The following is a 26,107-nucleotide window of genomic DNA, read 5'->3' as shown; positions in this document are numbered from 1 at the left end:
TGCCTCCCTTTAAAACTGGAGTCAGGATGACTGACCTTATTGTTTCATCGTTTCAGTTCCAGTATCCCTTTCTGCAAATCAACCACCACCAAAATGATGACTGGAGGGTTAAGTGAAACTAAACCTGCAACTCAAGAAACTCAGGAGATAGTTGATGAGGTGAGGTGGTGCATTCTATGAAATGAAGGATCTAATTGAAAGGAATTGGTGCTGGTAATTTGATAGTCATCCTCTCTGTCTCTGACCTGTCTGTCTCTGTCTATTTCTCTCAAACTTTGTCAATTGTGTAGCCTTTTCAAAGAATTAGTTTTTAGGTTTGTCTATCATCTCTATAATGTCTCATTTGCAAGTTTATCCATTGCAACATTTTCTGTGGTAGCAAAGAACTGGAAACAAAATTAGATGGTCATTGATTTGGGGAATGGCTAAAAAAAATGTGGTACATGAATGAAACAGAACATTCATATGCCATAAGAAACGATGAGTATGAGGAATTTAGGGAAGCATGGGAAAACAAATATAAAATGATGCAAAGCAAGTAGAAACTGAAAAGAGAGTATACACAATGGCTACAACATTGTGCATCTGGTACAGTGACAAAAGCACTGAATTAGAAGTCAGACCTAGTGGGTTCAATTCCTGCCCTCTGACTCTTACTATCAGCATGACTTTCAACAACTCCCTTAATCCCCTTGGGCCCCAGTTTCCTCAAATGGAAAATGAAGAGACTGGGGTAAGTGGTCCCTGATGTGTTCTCCAGCTCTAGATTTATGATTCTATGGGGCAAAAGGAAAAGGACAAAAAAACTCTCTAAATATCATGTAATTATAATGATCAAGCCTGGTCCCAAAAAAGAGGTATGAGAAGGTACTTTCCTCTCTTATTTGCAGTGATGAAATTCTGTGGTTGTGGAATGTTTCCTAGACTGTCAGACATGGTTGGCTAGTTTTTGTTGAACTGTTTTTTTTCCTCTATTTAAAAAAATCTTTATTACAAAGCATGGCTCAATGGGGAGGAGAAAGAGCAAGGATAGATCTAAATACAAAGGTGATGTAAAAATGAAAGACATCAATTTTAAAAATAAAAATATGTGCTACACTGGGTGCTAAAGGTAACATTCAGAATGGCTGTATTTGGCAAGCAGACATTTTAGAAAATATGAGTAGAAAATGAAATTATATAGTTTCCTGTACCTTATGAAATGAAGAGAATGAGATAATTTGCTTTAGTTCCAGAACAAGAAAGTGACTGACAAAACGACAACTTGTTCTTTTCTGACTCATTATCAATCCTTTTTGTTGTCAATTAATTTAAATCAGTTACAAGATCTAAGTGTACTTATGGTGCCACTAAGAAATCATTGATTTATCAAACTAAAAATATGCAGTCAAAGAAAAAAAGAAAATAATAGTTTTATGAAGGGGGATGACATAAATACTATAGAATGCAGGAAGTTATTACTCCTATTCAGATGTTTTTCATTTGTAATGTTTAACATTTTAGAGCCAGCACAAATGTGATTTAAGTGCAAAAAATTTTAATAACCTTCAGTGTTTGAGTTAATTAACTGGTGCCAACACAATATGCCAGCATCACGGAAGATGTCCAATTAGAAAGGGGATTCCCTAAAAATGGCAAGGTCCTCCAGATGCTCCTGTTTGTGGATGTCATCGTGCAGATTACATCAAACCCTGGAATAATTGAACTCTTAGAGATCCATAAACACAGGAGAAAAACAAGTGGAGGAAGAGTGTTCATTGTATAGACTATGATATGTAGTTAAATGGATGCACAGCTTATAGAGTTGGTGCATCAGTACATTCATCTCTGACAGTCGTTGCAGACTGATGATGAAACAGGCCCAGAAGAGAAGAAGAAAAAGAGAGAGAAGGCAGAATTTCAGAAATTACACAGTCTTTTAGTGAGACGAATTATTTTCCTGAATCAGTGACCATTTTCTTAAGATTACTACTGTGATGATATACATGACCATATATTATAGAATATAACAGTTACACATAATTAAAGCTAGGGGGGTCACTCAAGAAGCATGGAAAGAAAGATACATAGTATATGTGAATAGGCTATGTATAGTACATTACCTATGAAAAATTACATAGAAGTGATACAAAGGTTATATTTTACCAAGAGATATTTGATCATGAGAAAGACGAGGGCCAGTGTGGTACAAAAATACTTTGTGAGATGCGTAAACCTTTTGTGGTATAGATAGTCTTCCTCTGTTTTAGACATAGCCTCACCCTCCTTCTTGGCACGCCATCCTATTTATTTTCTGGAATCTTCTATATGAGGAAGGATATGTGAGAATCTTCCATGCTGAGAGTTTCTATGCTCCATTTTTGACAGTAGAAGAGAGAAAGGAATCCCTTGCCGTTCCTCAGCATCTCCTTCACCTTTAACACCTCTAACAGAGATTCAACATCCAGCCTCTTCCCAAAACAACTGACTTCTTCTTCATTAAGCAGCCCAGGTGTAGAAGCCAGAATTCAGGGGCCCATATACCAAATGCAATGAGAGCTTAGTGTAGTATGAATGTGCCAAGTCCAGAAAGCAGCCTTTCTCAGAATCACCAACCCTCTTCCTCCTTATTGTTATGGCATGAAGATCATCATCCAAGACCAGTGACCTTTCTCTGGGCAATCAATCCTGGTTGTATCCTTAGCTCTCCAGGGACTGAGATACTGATATATCCATTCCTCTGAATCCATCTATCCTTGACTCCCTTTCCTCCTCTCATGTCCCTGGATGTCTCAAGTCTACCTTAAACCTTACCCTGTATGAGGTAGGTAAAAAATTACTTCTAAAGTAAAAGCCTACTATTTTAAGTATTATTGTTCTATCTTCCTCTTCTATGAAAGCCTCCATTTCCCAAAATGTCTAAAATTGATCATGACAGTCAATCATATAGGAAAAGTGAAGGTTAATAGATGGATGGTCTGCACGTTCAACTGGTTTCTAAACAATATTGAGAAATCTAGACGAATGGGTACTTTACCTGTGTGCATGGATAGACAAGCCTGAAAGAAGAAGAATGTGTGCGTTTTGATCTGCACTTTTGGAGGCAGCGCCCACACAGAGGGATTCTTAAAGCATCAAAGCAACAACAAATTTACATAAGCAGTCTCTATCAGTTTGTCAAAGACTGCTCATATGTTTCTATGACTCTGAGGACCTTGAGGATCTGTTTTCTTCCATTAACCTAGCTGCTGTGCTGGGAATTCTATCTCATTAAGTACTCCCAATTAATTGTAGATGAATGACAATATTGGCACATACTGAATGTTTTCTGAAATTCAGATACAGGAACTTAGAATCAAGCAAGAGAAAAAAGACTTGTAGAAGTAACCGTGAAATGAGAGAGACAGAGACAGAGATGATGATAGCTCAATATGTTGAATCAAATTGCTTTTGGGAGCCTTTTTTCATTTTTTCATTTTTTTTTATTTTTTTAATTTATTTATTTGACATTCATTTTAACAAAATTTTGGGTTCCAAATTTTCTCCCCTTTTGTCCCTTCCCCCCCCAAACACCGAGCATTCTAATTGCCCCTATCACCAATCCGCTCTCTCTTCTATCATCCCTCTCTGCCCTTGCCTCCATCTTCTCTTTGGTCCTGTAGGGCTGGATAACTTTCTATACCCATTTACCTGTATTTCTTATTTCCTAGTGGCAAGAACATTACTCGACAGTTGTTCCTAACACTTTGAGTTCCAACTTCTTTACCTCCTTCCCTCCCCACCCCTTCTCTTTGGAAGGCAAGCAATTCAATATAGGCCAAATCTGTGTAGTTTTGCAAAAGACTTCCATAATAGTTGTGTTGTATAAGACTGACTATATTTCCCTCCATCCTATCCTGTCCCCCATTACTTCTATTCTCTTTTGATCCTGTCCCTCCCCATGAGTGTCAACCTCAAATTGCTCCCTCCTCCCCATGCCCTCCCTTCCATCATCCCCCCCACCCTGCTTATCCCCTTATTGCCCACTTTCCTGTATTGTATGATAGGTTTTCATACCAAAATGAGAGTGCATTTTATTCCTTCCTTTAGTGGGATGTGATAAGAGTAAACTTCATGTTTTTCTCTCACCTGGGAGCCTTTTTTTAAACCCCAGAACTTAACATAGGACCAAGCATATAGCAAGTGTTCAGTAAACACTTATTGTCTGAATTGTATAACCTTAAGCAAGGCACTTACACTCTCTGGGCCTCAGTTTCTTCATCTACAAAAAGATAGTGTTATACTAGATGGTTGCTGAGGACCTTGGAAACCCTGAGATTCTATTATTCTAAGAAACTTTTCAACACCAATGGAAAAACAAAGGAAAACATGGGAAAGGATAAAGCAAGTAGGATTCTTTGCTTCTCCTGTGAGAACAGACAGTCACATGGCTCATCAGGGAGGCTACCCTCACTGAATTGCCCTGACTAATGATTAGTTAAATGTGGTGAGGCAAATATGCATTTGACTTTCAACATGATCAAGGGCAATGTGGTTCCAGCCTAATCCTGTGGGTTTAGTCTAGATCAGAACAGCTTGTGAAGAGTCAGCCTTGGGGTATTTGAGCCAACCATAAGTCACTGAGGCGTGAAGACTTCTGCAAGGCTGTAAGGTGGGTATTCCCTCCTGTAGTGTAGATGGCAACTCTTCAAAAAAACCTGCAAAAAAAAAAATCACCTGGGTGCCTCTTTCCTCCATTTAATGTCTACAGATACACTGGTCCTTAACTAGGATCTTCCCTGAAGGTACAATATTTCTCCTGTGGGTAGGCTATAGGATTCTAGATTCAGAGCTTAAAAAGACCTCAGAATCACTTAATCCAATACTTTCATTTTACACATTAGGAAACTGAGCCCCAGAAAGCTGAAATTAATTGCTCAAATTCATGCAGATTATAATTGCCAGTCATGATTAAAACCCAGTTCTTGGAAGGAGTGCTGAATTTCAAATCCATCGCTCCTTCCACAGTACTGCCAGATTGGTGTCAAACTAAACCCAGGCTCACCCCATGTTTAAGGAGGGTCTAGAATCCTTTCTGTCTTCCTGGGGTCCTCAGAAACAGCAGGAATCTATGTCCAACTTCTCTACCCACCTACTGGTGTTGTGGACAGTAACATTCTTTTTAAATTAATATATTTGTTTTTAGCTTTCAACAATCACTTCCATAAGTTTAAATTAAAGGTGTACAAAATTAAATGCCTATCGTGATGGAGGTCCAATCCGATAAGTTAGACAACATAATTACATACAATTGGTTTTCTCTGTGCAATTCCTTTGGCCTATTTTGATTGAATCTTTCCACAGAATTCATGGGTGGTTTGTTGTTATTTTTTACTGAATTGGTCAAAACAACTAATTAACATCACATGAAGGCATGGAGGTTCTCATTGGCTATGACAGCAGAGCACTGCTTCCATTAGATTCTATCAAGCTGGGAAGGCTTTGGGGCAGCTAGGTGGCTCAGGGGATATAGGGCCAGACCTGGAATCAGAAGGATGAGTCTTCCTGAGTTCAGATCTGACCTCAGACACTTACCACCTGGGTGACTCCAGACAAGTGACTTAACTGTGTTTGCCTCACTTTCCTCCAGAAATAAACCACAGAAGGAAATGGCAAACCACTCCAATAACTGCAAAGAAAATCCCAGATGGGGTCAAAGGATTGAAACACCTGAAGAACAACAAAGAAAGGCTTTGAATAGGGCATAGTGCCAGAATATATCTGCTCTTCTAGGATCAGCTTAGCTAATTATGGAGAGAAGTCTGTAATCAGAAATGTTGACCACAGGTGATAATTTCCTTAGCTATAGCAATCATCCAAATAGAGATGCAGTGTGAAAGGTGCTTCAGAAACTATGTTATGTCAGTCCATTTCTGTCTGTTTTATTCAAGAAATATGACAGTTCTATCAGGTTTTTTTTGGTTTTTTCATTTGTGTCTGACTTTTTGTATGAACACCAGGCCCTTCTCTCCTCTATTGTCTCTCAAAGTCTGTCTAAGTCCTCTTTCACTGTTTCCATGACACTATCTATCCATCCTATCCTCTGCTCTCCCCTTCTCCTTTTGCCTTCAATCTTTCCCAACATCTGGGGCTTCTCCAATGAGGCCCATCTTCTCCTTGGGTGGCCAAAGGATTTCAGTTTCAGCTTCAGTATTTGATCTTCCAGTGGTTGTAGATATGCTGTGTAAAATCAATACTAGCAAGGGTTCCTTTTTTATTAATAATAATGTTCATTGAATACAAATGTCCAAACAGACTGCCACCAGATGACACTCTGGGAGGCTGTGTGACTTGACCAAAGATGACAAAACACTTTGGAAATGCGAAGCTGATAAGTGGGGTAATAACCTGGTTTGATTACTAAGAGTAGTTCTTCCTGATAGCCTGTCATTGTCTCATTATCATCTATATAGGTCTCTTTATATGAAGTCAAGTCTATGGAGCACTGAGTGAAGTAGACAGTGCATAACTGTCAGATAAATAGGACCAAGACAAAGAGCCAATGTGGATCAATTTCAGCTAGACAGTCTTCATTTTCTGAGGGATAAATTATTCCACAAGTTTCAAATATTAAATCTGACTCCTGAGCAGCATTCCTCACAAACACAGGGCTGTACAGAAAAAAGTGTGTGGACTCTGGAGTTAGGAGATCTGGGTTCAAATCCTATCTCTGACACCACCTGTGACTTTAGTCAAGTCCTTTAATCCTCTTGTGTTTCAGTCTCCCCATTTATAAAATGAAGGGGTTGGAGTAGATGGCCTCTCTCTGAGATTTCTTCCAGCTCTTGACCTATGTTCTTATGAATAACTTGTATACACACTTCAGTACCACACAATTAGTTGCCATATGCCAGCAGGGACCCACCCTAGACCTTCTCATTCCTGGATATTACTCCACCCTTGAGATCTCAAACAAGGTCCTTCCCTTTTGGGATCTCAGCTTCGTTACTGTCACCTTATCCACTCCCCAGTGCTTGCTGAACCTGCTTTTCACCCACACTGAGCCCTCCAAGCACTCAACCTCTCCCACCTCATGAACTCACTATTGACTACCTTTGGCTCCTACCCACTCCAGACTCTGTGGTTAGTCACTTTTAATGCTATCCTAGGCTGCCATGACCTTTTGCCATTCGAATTCTCGGTTGAAGATTAGTCTCAATGTCCACTTTGCCCTCTTCTTTGACTTCTATACATAATTAGACACAATAATCACTCCCTCTTTTAAAAAATGATATTTTATGTTTTCTATCACCTGTATTTCCCATAAACCCCCTTCCCCATGTAGGGAGGCATTCCTTATAACTAAGAATAGAAAAGAAAAAGAAAAAATATTCAAAAAATGCAATTAATAAATTCACCAAGTCCAATAAGATTTTCACCATTCTACATCCATAAATCCCCATCTATGCAAAAAATAATGGATACTGGGATCATCTCTTTATCAAAATTCTCTCTTCACTTAGATTCTTTATCACTATATTCATCTGGTTCAACTACTTTTGTATACAATTCTTTTCTTTTTTCTTTTTCCTCTGCCTTCTGTCCCTTAATTTTTATTATTCCACAAGACTCAGACTTCAGCCTTCAGCACTTTTCTCTTAGATCAACTCATTCTCTGTATTTCACCTACTGAACATGGAGAAATCTCTATCATGAAGCTCACACTCCTGAACAGTGACTCCCTAGTTTGGATGACCTTTTCATGTGGGGCCCTAGCCACACTCACTGCTCCTGACTCCACTCACTCTCTGTACTTCTCCCTGTCTAGCACCCAACTGAGGGACCTCTTCCCCTACCTCCACTTCCACTTTTCAGCATATTTTTATGTATTCTCTCTCCCTGTCTCATTTGCTTATATTTGTACTCCCCAGCACTTAGTACAGTACCTGGCAAATCTGAAATGCTTAGAAATGTTTTGTCTATAAATCCTTGCCCATTGCTTCAACTATTACTTCTACTCTGGTTTACTTCCATATTCCAAATCTAGTTCTTTCCCCCTAACCAAATTCAAATCCCTAAATCCCAGCTACCTAAGAATCATTTCCACTCAGACATGGCACTGTCAACTGAAACTCACCATGACCAAAAGTGAACTCATAAGTCTCCTGTAAATTAATTCCCCTTCTCATCTTTCATCCCTGTCAGTGGCACCAAAAGTTCTCTCAGTTACCTAGGTCCAAAACCTTAACTGTATCCTTAGTCATCCTTCTCTTTTATCATCTATATTCAAATAATCAAGGACAGGAAATGTTTCCCTCAATATGGCTCCTACCCATTCCCCGCAGCCACCTTGTCTCCTCTCCTCTAAGCCATCGTCACTTTACTCTTGGATTACGCCACTAATTGGTCTGCTTGACTCAAAGTTCTACCCTATTAAATCTATGCTCTGTGTAAACCTTCTTTAAATATCTCTATAAAGCACTCCATCATTCTTCTGCTCAAAAAAGTCTCCCTATTTTCTATTGAACCAAGTTCCAAACTCTTCTCCCTGGCTGTCCAGACCCTCCATAAGTGAGTAGCTCTCTGTCTAAAACAACAACAACAAAAAGCTATTAACCACTTGCTGCCTATAGACCACTTTGCTAAGCAGTGAGGGAGAGGTCAGTTGAAGTAAGATATAGTCCGTCCCTTCCAGAAAAGAAGCATGTTGCAGTGGAAAGAACAATTAGAATTAAGGAACAAAGATTCAAATTCCACTTCTTTCATTGGCAACATAGGTGACCTTGGACAAGTTTTTAAACTTTTCTGGGTCTCAGTTCGCTCACGTGTAAAATAGGGGGTCATTGTAGATAATCCCTAAGGTCTTTTCCAGCTCTAATCCGTGTTCTTATGATCAAAAGTACCTTCAGTTCTGTCTAGTCATGAGAACATATACCTATTCCTGCCTCCTTTCTTTTGCCTTTGCCTACCCTACTCAGTCTCCTGCCCCTGCCACAACCCTGCCCTGGTCTTCCCTCTCTCCTTTCTTCCTTCCACCCAAGGAAATCCTGGCCCATCCATCAAGACCTCACAGAACAATAACTGAACTGCAGGTAGTTGCAGAGGCTAGAGGGAGATAGTGAAGGCACGTGTGATTGGCTAAAGAGGACCCACTCTTCAAGGACAAAGAAGAGCCCTGGCACCAGTTCAGTCAGACCTCAGTCCATTTGTCTGCCCAGAATGTTCCCAGACTTATGCCAGAATCCTAGGTTTCAGGATAATTAATGCCACATTCCAGGAGAAACCCAGAAAAATAGTGCTGCAGCAATAAGTACTAGACAGAGAGGAAATGTGACAGCTCCCGGGATACCTTCTTCAGAATGCCCAAACTTGTGTCCCACAGGTACCTCACACTCAGTCAGTGTGTCTAAAACTGAACTCATTATTTGTTTCCCACAGCCCTCTTCTCATCCAAACTTCCCTGTTTTTATTGAAGACACCACTGTCCTTCCAGTCTCTCTGGTTTGGTTCAGCATTATCCTCATCTCTTCACCCTCCCTCTATATCCCCCCACCCCCCATATATTGAATTTCTCATTAAATCTTGCTATTTTAAACTCCATAACACCCCTCATATGGTGACATTATGTTTACTTAATAAATAAACTTGATCCTCATCTAGACTTTTCCCTTTAATTTTCCGTTCCATACCCTTTATCGGAACCCAGTGGAACTTGAGAGGTACTAGTAAGCACTTTAAAATTAGCTTGCTTTTTCTAGTCTAGGCACCACTATCTATCATAGAAATAATGACATATCCCTCACATCTGACCCCTTCTCCCAACTCATAGAGCTTCCACCTCAGTTCAGGTCCTCATCAACACTTTCCTAGATTATGGTAACAGCTTCCTAATTTGGTTTCCTGTTTCATACTGCTTCCAAAGTAATTTTCCTAAGTGCATATTTGACAGCACCACTCGTCATTTAACTTTAGGTGCTCCTTATTACCTCAAGGATAAAATTAAAATCTATTTAAGATTTTAAAAACCTTTATATCCTGACCCCAACCTATCTTTTCAGCTCCATTCATTATTACCCACCACTCTGCCCTGTGCAATCCACCCAGACTGGTTTTCCCTCTATTCCTCATATAACATTCCATCTCTGATCTTTGCCCTAGCTGCCCCCAATGCCTAGAATGTTCTCCCTCCTCATCTCTACTTCATAGAATCCTTCTCTTCCTTCAACTCAAGCACCTTCTATAGTAATCGCTTCCACATCACAGAGGTTAAAGGTGCAGCGTTCCCATGATTTGGAAGATCCACATAAAATTTTTTTGGCTCTCCCTTCATACCAGAGAAGTCTGAATTTTTTCTTTTTCTTCCATGCGTGTTTATAGTTACCTTATTGTAATTTGGTTCAAGTATTTGGTCATAGGCTCTGTGTCATCTGCTAGCCTTCATGTGTTGTCTGTATCTTCCTCAAAACACCGCCCCTCTAATTTTTTATGCCAACCCATGATATATCAAAACCATAATTGGGGAAATTGAGATGTGGAAGAGATAATTGTACATTAAGCCTTTCTTGATTCCCTCAACTGCTAATACCCTCCCCTCCCCAAAGTATTTAATCTATCTATATATACTTAGATATTTATTTGTTTTCTCCTTCATTAGAATATAAGTTCCTGGTGCATAAGGATTGTTTCATTGACTGTATTTGCATCCTTAACATCCCTCATATTGCCTGGCACATCATAAGTACTTAATAAACACTCATTGAGTGAGAGAAAGTAAATATCTACACTTGTATATAAATGTGCATGAATATCTAAGTGATTTTAAAAATATAGACTGTGATGTCATTAGTGTGGGAAAGTCCCAGAATGAAAATTCCCTCCATCAGTGCAGATCAGCTGCTCATGGATAACTTGGAAACTTACAAGGCCCTGTGAGATTCAATGATTTCCCACTGTCATGTAGCTATTGTATACCAGAGGCACAATTTGAACCCATGTCTTCTTTACTCCCAAGCCAGCCTCCCATCCATTTGTCCACACTGCTCATGTCTAACTATATCTGTGAATATGGGTATAAATATATCCCTGAGTGTATCTTCAAAGGTAGCAGAAAGTCCATTACAGAAACATTCTTACTATTATATTCAATCAAATCTATTAGCAGCCATGTACATGTCCACTACTGTTTTATTAGTCAAGAACAAAAAGACTGGAATGAATATGGATATGTTATTCCCCTTCCTGAGCATTAGTTTCCTCACATATAAATAAAGCAGCTAGATCTGATGATTTCTAAACCTGTTTCCAGCTCCAGCCCTCTAGGAGTTCATCATTAGCTCCAGTCAGAGAATGATAAAGGACTTTCAGGTTATCTAGTTCAGCTACCTCATTTCACAAATGTGGAAACTGAGGTCCAAAGAAGTGAATCAAGCAAGCAAGCATTCATTAAATGCCAAGCCCTGTTCTAGTCCTCTGAATACAAAGAGAAAAGCAAAATAGCTCTGATGAAGGCTGGAGAGATAGGGGTACAGGAACTCCAAGACTGAAATTCCCTGCATGGGCCACCTGGGAAAGAATTAATGAACTCAAGCACTGTTGAGATCGAGGTAAAAATGTATTACACTTTTCAGTGGGCAAAAGTTCTTAGGGAAACTGCAACCTTAGAGGGGTACAGGTAAAGTTTATACAGGATATTCTATAGTAAAACATTTGCCAGATATGTTAAGTAGGTGATTCAGGTCAGGATTAGGGAGTGGATCAGGAGTGGTTGGTTCTTAAAGGAACATGTACTTTTAGTGTCTACTTCACAGGTATTTACCCAAAGTTAATCAGGAAATCGCCCAAAGTGGGGGAGAGGGCTACATGGAGGTGTGGTTTTAGGCCTGAAATGTTGCTAAGTCAACTAACAGTCAGGGCTGACTAAGGAATGTCAGGCTGCTCTCATCAATGTCTTGTTAGACAAGATAAATGTAAGGGAGTATACACACATCTAAGTCTAGGATACATATGATTGGTCAGTGAGTAGTAAATGTCGTTATGACCCAGAGCACAGCCAGTTCAGTCAGTACACAGGTGGTTCAGACTAATAAGTTCTATAGGTGCAGCTGGCGGCTGTAGCAGGAAGGGAGATTAACAGTTGCTGCTGGGGCAGGCTGTCCTTGGGCTGGGGAGAAACTTCCTGGGACAGTGCTAGGGAGAAATGTGATTTTTAAAGAGAAAAGTAATTTTATAATTTTATAAATTGGGACTCAAGCACACACACTTACCCACTGCATCAGCTCTTAAGGAGTCAACATTCTTTTTTTTAAAAATATTTTTTATCCCCCGCCAATTATATGTTAAAACATTTTTAAAGTTTCGAGTTCCAAATTCTATCCTTTCCTCTCCTCCTCCCCTCCCTTGTCTTTCTTTCTGAGATGGCAAGCAATCTGATATAGGATATATGCATACAATCATACAACACATTTCCATATTAGTTGTTTTGTACAAGAAGACTTCAAAAGGAAAGAAAGAAAATGAAAAATGTTATGCTTCAGTCAGTATTCAGACAATATCAGCTCTTTACTTTGGACTCAGATAGCATGTTTCATCATGAATCCTTTGGCATTGTCTTGGATCATTTTATTCCTGAGAAAGTCTTTCACAATTCTTAATTGTACAATATTTTTGTTACTATGTACAATGTTCTCCTGGTTCTGCTCACTTCACTTTGCATCAATTTATGTAATTCGTACTTGTCATTTTTTTTATAGCATAGTAATATTACATCACAATGATATGCTACATCTTGTTCAGTCATTCCCCAATTCATGGACATTCCTTCAATTGCTATAAATATTCTTGTACAAGTAGGTCCTTTACTCTTTATTGCAATGATGTCTTTGGAAGTGCGGTGGAAGTGCTGAATCAAAGGGTATGCCCAGGTTTATAACCCTTTGGGCATATTTCCAAAATCCTTCCCAGAAGACCTGGATCAGTTCACAAAGGAGTCAGCATTTTAAGGAGGAAGACAGCACAGCACATATAGATACAGGTCCATACAAGCAAATACAAGATAACCTTGGAAGAAAAGGGACTAGCAACTGTGGGCACCAGAAAAAGGACTCATGCGAAAGGTAACATTTGACCTAAATCTTGAAGAAAGCCTGAGAGTCTGAAAGGTAGAGGTGAAGGAGGGTGTTTCAGAACCGTACAATGACTCACCCAGGGTCATACAGTGACAGTTACTCAGCAAGCATTTATTAAGTACTGACTACATGCTAGAACCATATTAAGCTCTGGGAATATAAAGACAAAAAGGAAACATTCTTTGCCTTCAGTTAGCATATATTTTCTTAGGAAGGACAAGTTGCGCATAAATGCGTTTATACAAAGTAAATACAAGGTCAATTAGGGTGGGGGGTGTGCTAGCAGTGGTGGGGGCATCAGGTAAGGCTTCATATACAAGTTGCCACTTAAGCAACTTTGAAAAGGAGACATGATTTAAAAAAAAAATAGGTCTTCCATTTCCTAGTTCAATACTCTTTTCATTTCATGTCACCTTCTGCCTTCTGCCATAATGATAGGTTGTTTGATTAAAATGAAAATTATGATTGAATGGAAAACATTCAACTTCATAAATAGACAGAGAATTTGAATGTCAGTGCCTCTATTGGCCTCTTATTGTAGGGTCAGTGTAGACATTTCTCCGTGTGTATCACTGCAGATATATTTACTCTGTAATTAAGGGTATGTGCACACACTCAAGAATATTCGTATGAGCATACATCATTATCATAATCTCCGTTACCTGACATAACTTTGTGTTAGAGACTTCTTTCTGATGTGAACTCAGGGCTTGGATACACTTTGGATACTTCTTTGCTTTGTTGGCCTGTTGCCCCCAGCCAGATGATCTGGAAACTTGAGGGTGTGCTACTGCCCAGAGAGAGTCAGAAGCTCCCTTTACAGGCACCTCAAACTCAACATATGAACTGATTTGTTCACAAATGATTGGAAAAAGAATTTTCAATATGCTAGAAGAAAGTTATGATATACATCACCACCCATCTTATTGATGGATTGGCTTGGATGCTTGGCGCTCTTGGACCCCAGTTCCAAGACCATATTTATCCCTAGCCTCAAAACACTGTCCCTGGCAGTTTCTCTCCAGCCCAAGAACACTATGCCTAGCAATTACTCATGAGTGGGCTCCAGCCCACTAATCTGTCTTTCTGGTATAGTAATAAAATGTACCTATAAGAATTCCACTGGATTATCTATACCAAGTTCCCACTTTATTATATACACCTTTGACTCCTTATTATGTGTACCTTAGGCTTTAGATATATGTATACTCCCTACATCTATCTTGTCAAACCAGTCATTGATGGATGGTAGATAAGGGCATTCCTTAGTCACTCCTGACTGCTAGTTGACTTGGTGATATGGCAGAACTAAAACCCACACATCCCTATCCCCACCCTCCTTGGGCTTTTCCCACACTACATAGTAGATACAAAAAGTGCATGTTCCTTTCAGAACTGACCACTCCCTAACTCCACTCCACCTCACCTAGATAGCATATTTGGCATGTGTTTTACTATAGTATCCTATATAAATTTTAATTGTACCTCTCTAAGGTCACAGGCATTTTCCCACTGAAAAGCATAAAAATAAACCTTTGTCACCTTGACTTAAACAATGCTTGAGTCCATGAATTCGTTCCAGTCTTTGAGGGGTCCCTGAACCCCCCCTCAAACCTCACCACTATGAACCTAATTTTGTCTCCCATCCCTCCTCCCCAAGATCTATCTAGTCTCTATGACTTAATATAATGGGAGTCCACATATATAAACACATACACACACACACACACACACACACACACACACACACACACACACACACACACACACACACACACACACACACACACACACCCCAGCCCTTCCCTCTTCATCTCCTCTTATCCGAGCTTCTTCCCTGTCCTTTCTTTCCAAAGCCACCTTAAAACTCTTTCATATTCCACCATAACCACCACTATTGATAGTCAAAAGATATAAACGGAGCTTTCTGAAGAAGAAATCCAAGCTATCATTAGCCAGAGGATTAGCTCAGAATCACTAATAATTAGGAAAAGTAAAACCTTTCTGAGTTAGCAACTCACGCTCATCAGGCAAAGTTGACCCAAATAAAGAAACATGGCAAATGCTGGAAAGCTCTGGAAAACAGATACATAAATAAATCATACTTGGAGAGAGAAGCAAGATGTTTGGGGCCAGATTCTCAGCAGCCTCTGTAATCAATCTTTTTTTCCCCTTCTGCTTTCATATAGAAATGTTCATCTTATCTGATACTATTTAAGTTCAGAATAAAGAGGAAAAAGAAAAAAGCAGGAGGGGAGGGGAAAGAGGAAAGAATGGCCTCTCCCATTTCAGTTGGCTGTTGCAGTTTCCTGTTTGGGGAGTTAGTTACACCTTTGCTCTTAGCCCAAGATTATCCTGCTCTGCCCTGCCCTGCCCTGCCCTGCCCTGCCCCAGATTTGGCTGCTACCTCCTCCCTAGAAACCCCTGAAAGAGACAGAGAACAGTAAATATTCATTTTGAAGCTACTTGAGAGTCCGTAGCATAGATGCTCAGAGATTGTTCCAGAATCAGACAGTAATATCCCCTCCCATCTGTATAGAGTCTAAGATATTATCTCCTGTGCCAGCTTTCATCTGCTTCTCACAGTTCTGTTAGGCAGGGTGGGGCAGGTAATATTGTCCCTCCCTGCCTCCTGCTAAAACCTTTCTCCTTCTTCCAGGCCCAACACAGTGTGGTCCCCCTTCTCCAAGAAGCCGTACTGACCTCTCCAACAAGATGAGCTCTCCCTCCTCCAATTCCCTTACAGCACTTAGTCCAGACCTCTTCTCTGCCCTTATCACAGACTCCCTTGAATCCTATTAATCTGTGGATATAGGGTGCCCCTTAGATTAGAACCTCCTTCTTTAATAAACATTAAGCATCTACTATGTGTAAGGCAGAGGAACTATACTGTTCCTTATTTTTCAGTACAATGGATTATGGGTAGGGTGTAGCTGTTTCATATGTTTGTTCAATTGATTTCATCTGACAAATGAAGTACTTAAAGTTCAGAGAAGTTAAGTGACTTACCCAAAGTCTCACAGCTAGTTAGCAATAGAGTTCACCTGAACCCTAGTCTCTTGACTCCAAGTCCCTGGTTCTTTCCCTTTGACTATGCTGCATCTTATCAAATTTGGAACATTGTGTTTATTTCTGAGCACCATAGATTTATGGAATACATCAATGGGCTGAAAAGTGTCCAAAAGAGGGTAACAAACACAGTGAAGGGTGTCAAGTTTATGTCACATGAGGATTCATTGAAGGGCCTGGGAGTGTTTATCCTAGAGAAGAAAAGACTGAGGGGGAGCAAAATCTACCTTGATGTACATGAAAGCAGCAGCTGTGAAGCACAGAGGATAGAGTGCCAGGCCTGGAGCCAGAAAGACTCATTTTCCTGAGTTCATATCTAGTCTCAGACACCTACTAGCTGTGTGACCCTGGGCAAATCAATTAACCCTGTTTGCCTCAGTTTCCTCATCTGTAAAATGAGCTGGAGAAGGCAAGACACTCCAGCATCTTTGCCAAGGAAACCCTGTAACAGTAAGCACTCCAACATACACAGGGGAGCCTGCTATCACAGATTCTTTGATCTGCTTTTCTAAAAGGAAAAGCAGCTTTTGAGGGGTTAACAATCTCCTTTAATCAAGCACATATATCATTCACTTAGTTCAGGAAATCAGCAGACAGCACTTCCAAACTGTCTGACATAAGCAATATATATGTGTGTGCGTGTGTGTGTGTGTGTGTGTGTCTGTGTATACATATACATATATATCACAAAGCAACAGACAGGTCCAACAATCTGACCATAGTTGCCAGAGAGGGCAGTACCAACATCTCAGTTTTCAAAACCAAGGGGTTATTTAGTAGCTTTCCAAAGTCCTGTCTGACATACAAAGCTTCTTCCAAAAACTAAATCCCAAAGTAAAATCTCACCCTCAGAGTATTTATACTCATTTCACAGACAGATGGCATGACCTTCTAATCCAGTGCCTCAACGGAAAAAACAAAAGGTACTTGGGACCCTCCTACAAAAAAAACCCCCCTAATCAAGCTTCCCTCAATGGGCAGGCCCATTGATGGCTGAGGAAGATCTTCTTTAATCACATTCAAATAGAGGCATTATACTTCTTGATTAAGCTAAAACAAAAACAGCAAAAGATGCTACTTTACTTGGCCTCACAAACCCCCAATGGGGTCACAAAGGCTTGGACATGGTTGAAATGCCTCAGCAACAACATTTGAAAACCTGTCATTTGGAAGAACTATTAGACGTGTTCTGCCTGGCCCCAAAGGGCAAAGCCAGGAACAATGTGTGTAAGTTGCAAATAGATTCAATTTACTATTAGAGCTGTTCAGAAGCAGAATGGACAGAGGTGGAGTTGTTAAAACTCTCCTTCTGCCTTTCAGGTAGAGGTGGGATGATCGATCACATGACAGGGATATATTAGGGATTCTTTTCAGCTGTGGGTAGACCAGATGGCCACTGAGGTTCAATCAGTCTCTAAAATTGGTGCTTTGGTGATTCTCTACAACTTTGTGAGGTCATCATAGGATCACAAGATCATAAAGCTAGCCTAGGAAATCTCTGCCTTTTTGTGTGTCATGAATCCCTCTGGATTGATGAAACTTATGGACCCTTTCTTTGAACAATGCTTTTAAATGCATACTAAAAATGTGATTCTATTTTATGTAAGACTACAAAGGAAACCAAAGTTCAGTGAAAATAAATTTTTTCATATCTAAGTTTATGAACTCCTGAAATCTATCCATGGGTTCCTTGGGGGTCTGTCTATATACCCTATATAGAACCCGTAGAACTAGAAGGTCCATCAGAAGTCATCTACTCCAGGTCTGGGGAACCTAGGCCCTCAATGCCACAAGTGGCCCTCTAGGTCCTCAGGTGCAACCCTTTGACTAAATCCAAACTTCACAGAACAAATCCTTTTAATAAAGATTTGTTCTATATAAATTGGACTGGTCAAAACCCACACCCAAGAACCTAGAAGGCCACAAGTGGCCTCAAGGCCACAGGTCTACTCCAACCCTTCATTTAATAGATGATGCAATTGAGGTGAAGAGACATGACTCACCCCATGATACACAGGAGGTGAATATCTAAGGTGGAAGTTGAAACAGAGTCCCTGAGACCAGAGGCAGAGCTCATTCCACAATACCCCTCTACCTATCAGTGCAGGTACTGTCACACCCATTTGTTGTTTGTCCTTCATTCTCAAAGAAAACCAGGACATCAGGGAGATGATGTCATGACATGTAAATGAGTTGGATTTAAGTGAGGGAGGCTGTGCAAAGTCACCAACCTCACTTTCTCCTCTGAAGCCATCTGGGCCCAGTGGCCAGATACAGATCAGCATAAGTGGACATAGCTCTGAATGCAGTGTAGAACTTTGACCTTTTTAAACTAAGGTCTTCAACAAGTCTCATTTTGACTGATTCAGTGATTAAAGCTAAATAAGGAGGCAGAGAACACTCATTTACAGATGAGCACAAGGCATTTATACTTGTGAAAGTTAATTTCATTCCTATTTCTATGAAGACCAGGGATGCCTATTACTTCAATATACTTTTAAGACTTCTCATAAGAGTTAGATGTAAACAATTGAAGTCCTATTCCAATGCTTGATCACAGTGTGGATGTGATGCTATGGCTCTCCAAAACTATGCCAAAGGAGCATAAACTCTAGTAGGCCATTCCTATCCAGAAAGGCCTGGTGACAAATTGCATACCTGTAGACCAAGGACCAGCCTAGATTACTTATAGAAGAGGTCCATTATCAGAAAAATGGTGAACTAGGTGATATGTGTATATTGGTCACAGCCACTCATGAAGACCATCTATGGAGTATTTATAATTTCTGTGGCCAGAGGATAGAACCACACTGACAAAATCATGTGTGCTTGAAGCATAGCCTTATTTATACCTCTCTCTTGGCTCTTATAAGCCCCCTGTTTTTCTGCAGGAAGTTACTGACAGTAACACCTCCTGGGAAATCCAAGAGTGTAAGCTTGTATAAGAGACAACAGATTAGGTGAGAAGTTAGACAATTTGACTACTGCTTGAAGGGTTAGGGTGAGTGAGGCAATCCTGGGAAGCACAGGGCTCAGGGATGTTAAGTCTGATAATACTTTGTCTGTTATGGGGGAATTTGGGGAAAACTGTTCTCTTGCTGCTTTCCTAACTCTTGCTAGCGAAGAATTTTTTTTAACTTAGTTTAATTTGTTTTCAGTGAATAAAAATCTATTTTCTCTCCTTCCTCTACTCACTTGTATTGGAAAAACAAAACCAAATGCTTCTAACCAACCTGCATACTGTTGAAAGAAAAATCTTTGTTAGGGTATAATGCCAAAGAAATAAGGTAGGCTCAGGAAAAATACAGTAAATGGAGTTTATTATTATGTCAAAGGAATATGCATTACATAGGCCTGGCCCCAAGTACAGGCTGTTCTTAACTTTTTAAAGGCAAACTTTCCTAACTAGAGAAGTGAATGTCTGAGGCAGGATTGGAGTCTTCCTGATTTCAAGTTCAAGCTCTATCCACTGTGCCATCTAGCTGTCCAACGACTCATCAGCTTGCTGCTAATTAAATTTTTTTTTCATTTCCAGCCATACATCTTGATTTATTGAATTCTAGGTTGAGGACAGTGTCAAATGAGTTAACGTGAATGTAATGTTCTGAAATTTAGAGCATCTAGGTGGCACAGTAGATAGTGCCTGGAGTCAGGAAGACTCATCTTCCTGATTTCAAATATGGCTTCAGATACTTACTAGCTGTGTGACCCTGGGCAAGTCAACTAACCCTGTTTACCTCCATTTCCTCATCTGTAAAATGATCTGGAGAAGGAACTGGCAAACCACTCCTGTATCTTGGCCAAAACAAAATAAAACCCAAATGGGGTCATGGAGAGTTGGACACCACTGAAATGGCTGAACACAAGTAGTATGAGATGAAGTTGACTTCTAGGCAACTAATTCTGTACCTAAATTTCAGAAACCAGCATAAGCCATTTTCTTCTCTAGGTTAAACAGAGGGATGATTTGCCTTTTCATCCCCAGGACCTAGCACAGTGCCTAAACACATAGTAGGTGCTTAATAAATGCTTGTTGATTGGTAGATTAGCCTGGAGAAGAGAAGACTCACTGGAAGCAAGACAGATGCCTTCAGGTACTTGAAGGAATAGGGAGGGATGAAATTTGATCTGTTTGGTCCCAGAAGACAGAACCAGTAGCAATGGGTGGACGTGGAAAAGAAGCAAATTTAAGCTTGGAATAAAGAAAACCTTTCTAATAACCAGAATTATCTAAAAGTGAAATAAAAAGGTCATGGGATCATAAATCTAGAGTTGGAAGGGACCTCAGAGGACATTTAGTCCAACCACCTCCTTTTATAGATGGGAAAACTAAGACTCTCAGTGACTTGCACAAGGTCACAGGGAGTAAGGATCAGAGGCAGGATTGGAATCCAGGTCCTCTGACTCCAAAGGTAGTATTCTTCATCCTGCCTCTGTCCCTCCTCACTGAAAGTCTTCAAACACTGGGTGAGTAAGGAATCATAGATTTTAAAGCTGGAAGAGGGCTCAGTGGTCTAGTCAAACCTCCTTGTTTTTGGATAAGGAAATCAAGGCCCACAGAAATGAAGAAACCTATTCAAGGTCACACAGGTAGTGACAGAGCTAGGATTTAAACCCCAGTCCACTGGATACAAATCCAGCCCTCTGTTCACTGTACCACACTGCCTTTCAACTCATTAGATATGTCATATATTGAGGGGTGGTTTTTCTGTTATTGATAGGACTCGTGCATAGATTAGTTACTGGGGTATCTTTGAAGAAAGATTCTGAAACTCTATGTTAGGATCCTTGGCTACTCGAAGATTTAGAGAATCCTTACCAGAAGATGTGCATTGTAGTCTTTGGGGGAACACTAGCCACAAGTTACTTAAGTGATTAGTTAATCTATCAATCATTTATTCCTAGTTTGGAGGAAAGAATTGCTGTTGTAATTGATTCATTCCTTTTGAAATTATTTTTATGTATTTGGTACCAACTAATTTGGGTAAATATTCCTCCCAATAGACAGTAAGCACCTTGAGAGCAGGGGTTGGTTGTGGTATTTTTTTTTTATCCTCAGCACCTGGCACAGTGCCTTAAGCACAGTAGGCAAAAACATAGAATTTTTAAAAATCATTTATTAATTGTTTAAGGAACCAGGGGGAGGGGGAAAGAGGGGTTTGACTAAAGTTCCATTGTTGTCAGCGTTGCCTTGGGCACTTAAGTAAACCAAATCAGGTGTTACTTTCAGATAAATGAACTAAATTCATTGCCCTCCTCTCTTTTCTCAAGGTAAAGTCACAGTTTGAAGAGAAAAGCAATGAAAAATATGAGCACTTTGAGGCTGTAGAATACAAAAGTCAAGTGGTTGCTGGGATCGTGTACTATGTAAAGGTCAGTGTTCAACAAGTCATTGAATTCTACTCAATTTTGTTTCTTCTTGGATGCACATAGAAAGTGTAGGGATAATTTGTCCCCTTCCCTTTTGAGTAACTGCAGAAATTCAAGTGTCTCTCCCAGGGGAAATATGAAGTGATGGTGTGCTAACTAAGAGAAAGTTGTTGTGTTTGTCCTTCATTCTCAAAGAGGACCATGACATCAAGATGATGACATGATTTGCAGTTGACTTGATTTGAGTGAGGGAGGGCTGTGCAAGGTCACCAACTTCACTTTCTCCTTCTGACCCATCTGGGTACAGCGGTCTGATTAATATTTATCAGGAAGACTGGAGATGGTCCAGGATGCAATGTGAGACCCTGGCCCTAAGGCCTTATCACATTCTCACTTTGAATGAGAGAAAGTAAAGAAGATAGAAAGGAGGAAGGGACTTTGGGAAACATTCATGACAACCTCAGGAGCACTAACCTGGTAAGTTTTGCTCTCAAATTTAACCTGGTAGATAGCAGTCTAAAAATAGGTGAGGATGGGGGAAGACAGAGGGAGAGAAGAAGAGAATGATAAAGACTCTTGCTGTCCCCATACTTTGAGTAGCCAGGCAACTGGAGGGAGGTAAGGCCAAGACAGGATTTATAGAAATGATTCACTATTACGTTCTCTCATGTTTAAGGCTATGACTCTCGTAACTTACATACAGACTTTAACATACTCATGATTATTCATTTGGGGAATTCGATTTGCTTTCATGATTTATTTAATAAAATATTAGCCCATCAGATTCTGAATTACATGCTTCCAAGTGGAGAGTAAGTTTCAGGATTCATTGTCCCAGGCTTTCCTGGATGGGAACCATAAGATAAAAGGAGAAAATTCCCAAACTACTGGGATGCTACTCATCATAGCATCTGAAACAAGGCTTTTATGTTTATGTCCTAAATCCAACAACTAGATATGTTGTTTGAAAGTAAGCACCCTGTGTTGTATCAGAGCTTCACAAAATGTAAGTAGCAGCTCACCATGGGCCTTAATCATTTCATTGGTGTCCTGGATTTCAAACACAACCTGATCAGAAATGACTGAAGTACACTTTTCTGTTTCCAAATCCTAGACCTATTTGGGCAGTTTTATCTAAATCCATGATGGATTTTGATCATTGTAGTCAATTCGTGGTCTGTGAATCCTCTCTACCAACGCCAATCTAAATCTATCTATTGACTTTGTTGATTAGTCCCAGGGACTAAGGTGATTATGTGACTTAACTAGGGTCATACCACTAATAAGTATCAGAGGATTTGAATCCTCCCCAGGTGCAAACCCAGCACTCTATGCACTACAGCACAACTTTCAAAGAAATGTATAACCCCGGAGATCCTCAATGTAGCCAGCAGTGGGCACACATCTAGGAACTCCTTGGCCACTCTTTTGGAGATTGTGGGTAGAGATCCCTAGCAAATGTAGAGAGGATGGATCCAAGTATTTCTACATTTAAGGTACAGCAGAGTAGAACAACCTCAGCTGAGTTAAGGAGGCTGTATTGAGGTGCTGAGATGTCAGCCAGGCAGGAACACCTGCTGCAGCCTAGAAAGGAAGGGAACAATTTATTCAGTGCCAACTGTGCGCTGAGCTAAGATAAATATTATCTCATTGAATTCTTACAAATGAAGTAGAGACATTTTCCAGGTGAGGAAATGAGATGAAATGACTTACCTAGAATCACTCAGCTAGTAAGTGACTGAGGCAAGATTTATACTCAGGTCTTCTTGACTCCAGGCCCAGCAGTCTCTCATTGTGGAAAATGCTGATCTGAGAACCTTCTCTAATATCACAGATCTGAACCCAACTTTTAATTGTGCTGATTAGTCCTAGGGAGTTACTTGGGGCCTACAGTGGTTGTGTGACTTAACTATTAAAAGCACTCCCAACCTTATTTGTTTCATTTGTTGTTTTGCTAAAGATAGGACCTTGATTTTAAAAAAAAAAAACAAAAAACAAAAAACAAAACCAAAAAAACAACAAAACATTTATTTATACATTAATGTTGAGGATCAGAGCTTAAGAAAAAGAAGAAAAACGAGAACAGTTTATGATAGTCTTGTACAGAAGAGAGAAGAGGAAGAAGACAGATTATGAGGAAGAGAAAAAGATAGACACACACATATACACATACCCACAAGATGAAGTAAGGTGGGCTGGGCAGCCAGAGTCAGGGCTCTTGATTAGTCACCTGCTTCATGTAGGTTTCCAGCAGGTACTTTTTAAAGGCTGTGGGGTTTGTCCAAAGTTCAGCAGCATGTGTGTTCAATGGGCTGTCAATGTTGGGTTCTCCCAGCAGGCTCTGGATAGATAGCAGGATGGTCCTGACATCGGACAGAGCTGACCACTTGTCCTTGATGATATCCAGATATTGCCTTGGGTGTCCACATTAGGATGGTAACAAGGTGTGACAAATTTCACAGTGGGAGCATTGTTTGGGTAGCCACTGGGGAATTCCAGGGAGAGCTTGTACCTTAGGTCTTCATACACTGTCCTAGCTGTCCCATGGATGGTCCCAACCCACTTGAAGAGACTGTGACTCTGGGAAGGCAGAAATTCCTTTGTCTCCAAACATCATAAAGGTCTTCAGTTCCTGCTGTAACCTCTTGCCCATGGACCTGCAGGCTGTGCTCTTCCCAGGCTTGGCCCCCTTACGAGTGGCGGGGTCACGATTCTGGCCATGGGGGACCAGAGATAAACAAAAACTCCTGGGCGGCAACTGCCAAGATACTGGCTATGGATAGTGTGTTAAGTGCTACTATTTGGGATGGGAGTGAGGGATAAAACACCACAGATGGGAACAGTGAGCAGATCGGGCTGTCTCTCAAGGACCACAGCATTGGAAAGAATTCACAAGATCTACCAAGGCCATAGGGTTTTCAAAGAGGCTTGGGTAAAACTCAAAAGGGGGAACCTATAGTTTTGTTTGACACATGATATTTTTTATCTACACATTTGAGAAAAAATAAAACCCTTTAAAAAATGAAACTCTGGGACAGAGGCATAATTCAAATTCAAAAGAGTAGTTGATCCTGTTATTAAAAATTAGTTGCTCAGATGTTAAAAAACCCAGGTGCTTAAGAACTAGAGTCAGCTGTGGTATAATGAAAACCGTCTGGATTTGGGATCAGATTCTGACTCATCTGCTAATTACCTTGTTACTTTGGACAAGAGAAGGGAAGGGAATGGTGGGGGGAGCTGTGGGTTAAGAACAAGTATATTAAGCAGCTACTACGAGCCAGGCACCATGCTAAGCTCCTTATAAATGTTCTCTTATTTGATCCTCACAACAATGCTCTGAGGTAGGTACTAGTTTCATCCCCATTTTCCAGATTGAGGAATTCAGCTGAGAAAACTGAGGCAGACAGGAAATGTCTGAATGTCTTCCTAACTCCAGACCAGTCATTCTATCCACCGAACCCCTTAGCTGCTGCCTTACAAATAACTTACAAGTACTGGACAAGTGACATCTCACTGGGACTTAGTTTCTTCAACTACAAAATGAGCAGATTGGACTAAAATCCCTTCCAGCTTTAAGCCTGTGACCTTATGAACTAGCAGTAGCATAATATTGCTGCCCCTCTGAATATTCTTGTTCATTGGACCTTTGTGGGACTCAATTCCCTTAGCTTTAAAAATAAAACTGAATGATCTCTCAAGTCACTCTCTGCTATAATTTTGTTTTCAAAGCATAAATAGGCTCATTCATCAGTTAGAATAAAAATATAAATTTATATCAGAGGTCATCCAGTCAAAACCCCTACCTATGACAGGAATGCCCATACAATGACCCTGAGAGGTGAGAGGTACTGGGTTGGGATACATGCCACTGATTTTCCACTTCTTTTTATTTGCAGGTAAATCTTGGGAATGATCGCTATGCACATTTGAAAATATTCAAACCTCTCCCTCACACGCATGAGCCAACAAAGCTGATGGACTACCAGACTGGCAAAACAAAGGATGATGAAGTGAACTACTTTTAGAGGCACAGTCCAGGATGTATTTGGTTACTTTCAGAAGTATACTGTATCAATAAGCACAAATGAAATGAAACACATTTTTGTAGATTTTCGACTTTGATGAGGCATTGGTTAGTTTCAGTCAATGTTCCCTTTTTTCCTCCTTTTTTTTGATTCTTTGTTATAAGGGATGGCTGACTGGATAGAGGAAGGGAAAGAGATATATTCAGAAATAAAGTGATATAAGAACAAAATACATCAATTAAACATTTTTAACCAATTCTTAAATTATTTGCTTTAAATCATTTTACATCTCAGCTCCTCCCACAGTAGATACTGCTTGCCAGTAGTCAAGGAGCATCAGGCTATCCTATAAAACCGCCACGAAAATTGGTGTAGCACCTTCTCTGGAGTCTTCTCTCAACTTATACTTGCAGTTGTGGGTTAGGTTCCCAAATAAGGGTTCTGCTATCCCAGGTAGCTGGGGCAATTCTGTGGGTCTGCATCCCTAATACTATTTCTCAAGAGCCCACCCCAACCCATTAACCATTAGCCATCAGCCAGCAGACACAATTAGCAAAGATA

General features: G+C 40.2%; 1 protein-coding gene and 1 pseudogene across 1 annotated transcript; one reads left to right on the top strand and one right to left on the bottom strand.

Annotated features, from left to right (window-relative positions):
- Positions 1-33: 33 nt before the first annotated feature.
- On the top strand, positions 34-25,810 carry LOC140506534 (cystatin-A1-like). Its single transcript, XM_072613815.1, has 3 exons — positions 34-159; positions 21,423-21,524; positions 25,418-25,810. Exons 1-3 carry the CDS (start codon positions 94-96, stop codon positions 25,544-25,546), a joined length of 297 nt encoding a protein of 98 aa, XP_072469916.1. The 5' UTR covers positions 34-93; the 3' UTR covers positions 25,547-25,810.
- On the bottom strand, positions 23,635-24,284 carry LOC140506533 (ubiquitin-conjugating enzyme E2 C-like; annotated as a pseudogene).
- Positions 25,811-26,107: the final 297 nt, after the last annotated feature.

This window comes from Notamacropus eugenii, chromosome 5 (genome assembly GCF_028372415.1).
Source record: "Notamacropus eugenii isolate mMacEug1 chromosome 5, mMacEug1.pri_v2, whole genome shotgun sequence".
Classification (NCBI taxonomy): Eukaryota; Metazoa; Chordata; class Mammalia; order Diprotodontia; family Macropodidae; genus Notamacropus; species Notamacropus eugenii.
Note: the sequence above shows the minus strand (reverse complement) of the source record. Positions and strands in the feature narration are given on the sequence as shown.

What these genes read in the sequence shown, in the direction of transcription:
- LOC140506534 (XM_072613815.1), top strand. Translation starts at nt 94, where the DNA reads ATGATGACTGGAGGGTTAAGTGAAACTAAACCTGCAACTCAAGAAACT. An exon ending in CTCAGGAGATAGTTGATGAG is followed by an intron (nt 160 to 21,422) that starts GTGAGGTGGTGC and finishes TCTTTTCTCAAG; the next exon opens with GTAAAGTCACAGTTTGAAGA. An exon ending in GGATCGTGTACTATGTAAAG is followed by an intron (nt 21,525 to 25,417) that starts GTCAGTGTTCAA and finishes TTTTATTTGCAG; the next exon opens with GTAAATCTTGGGAATGATCG.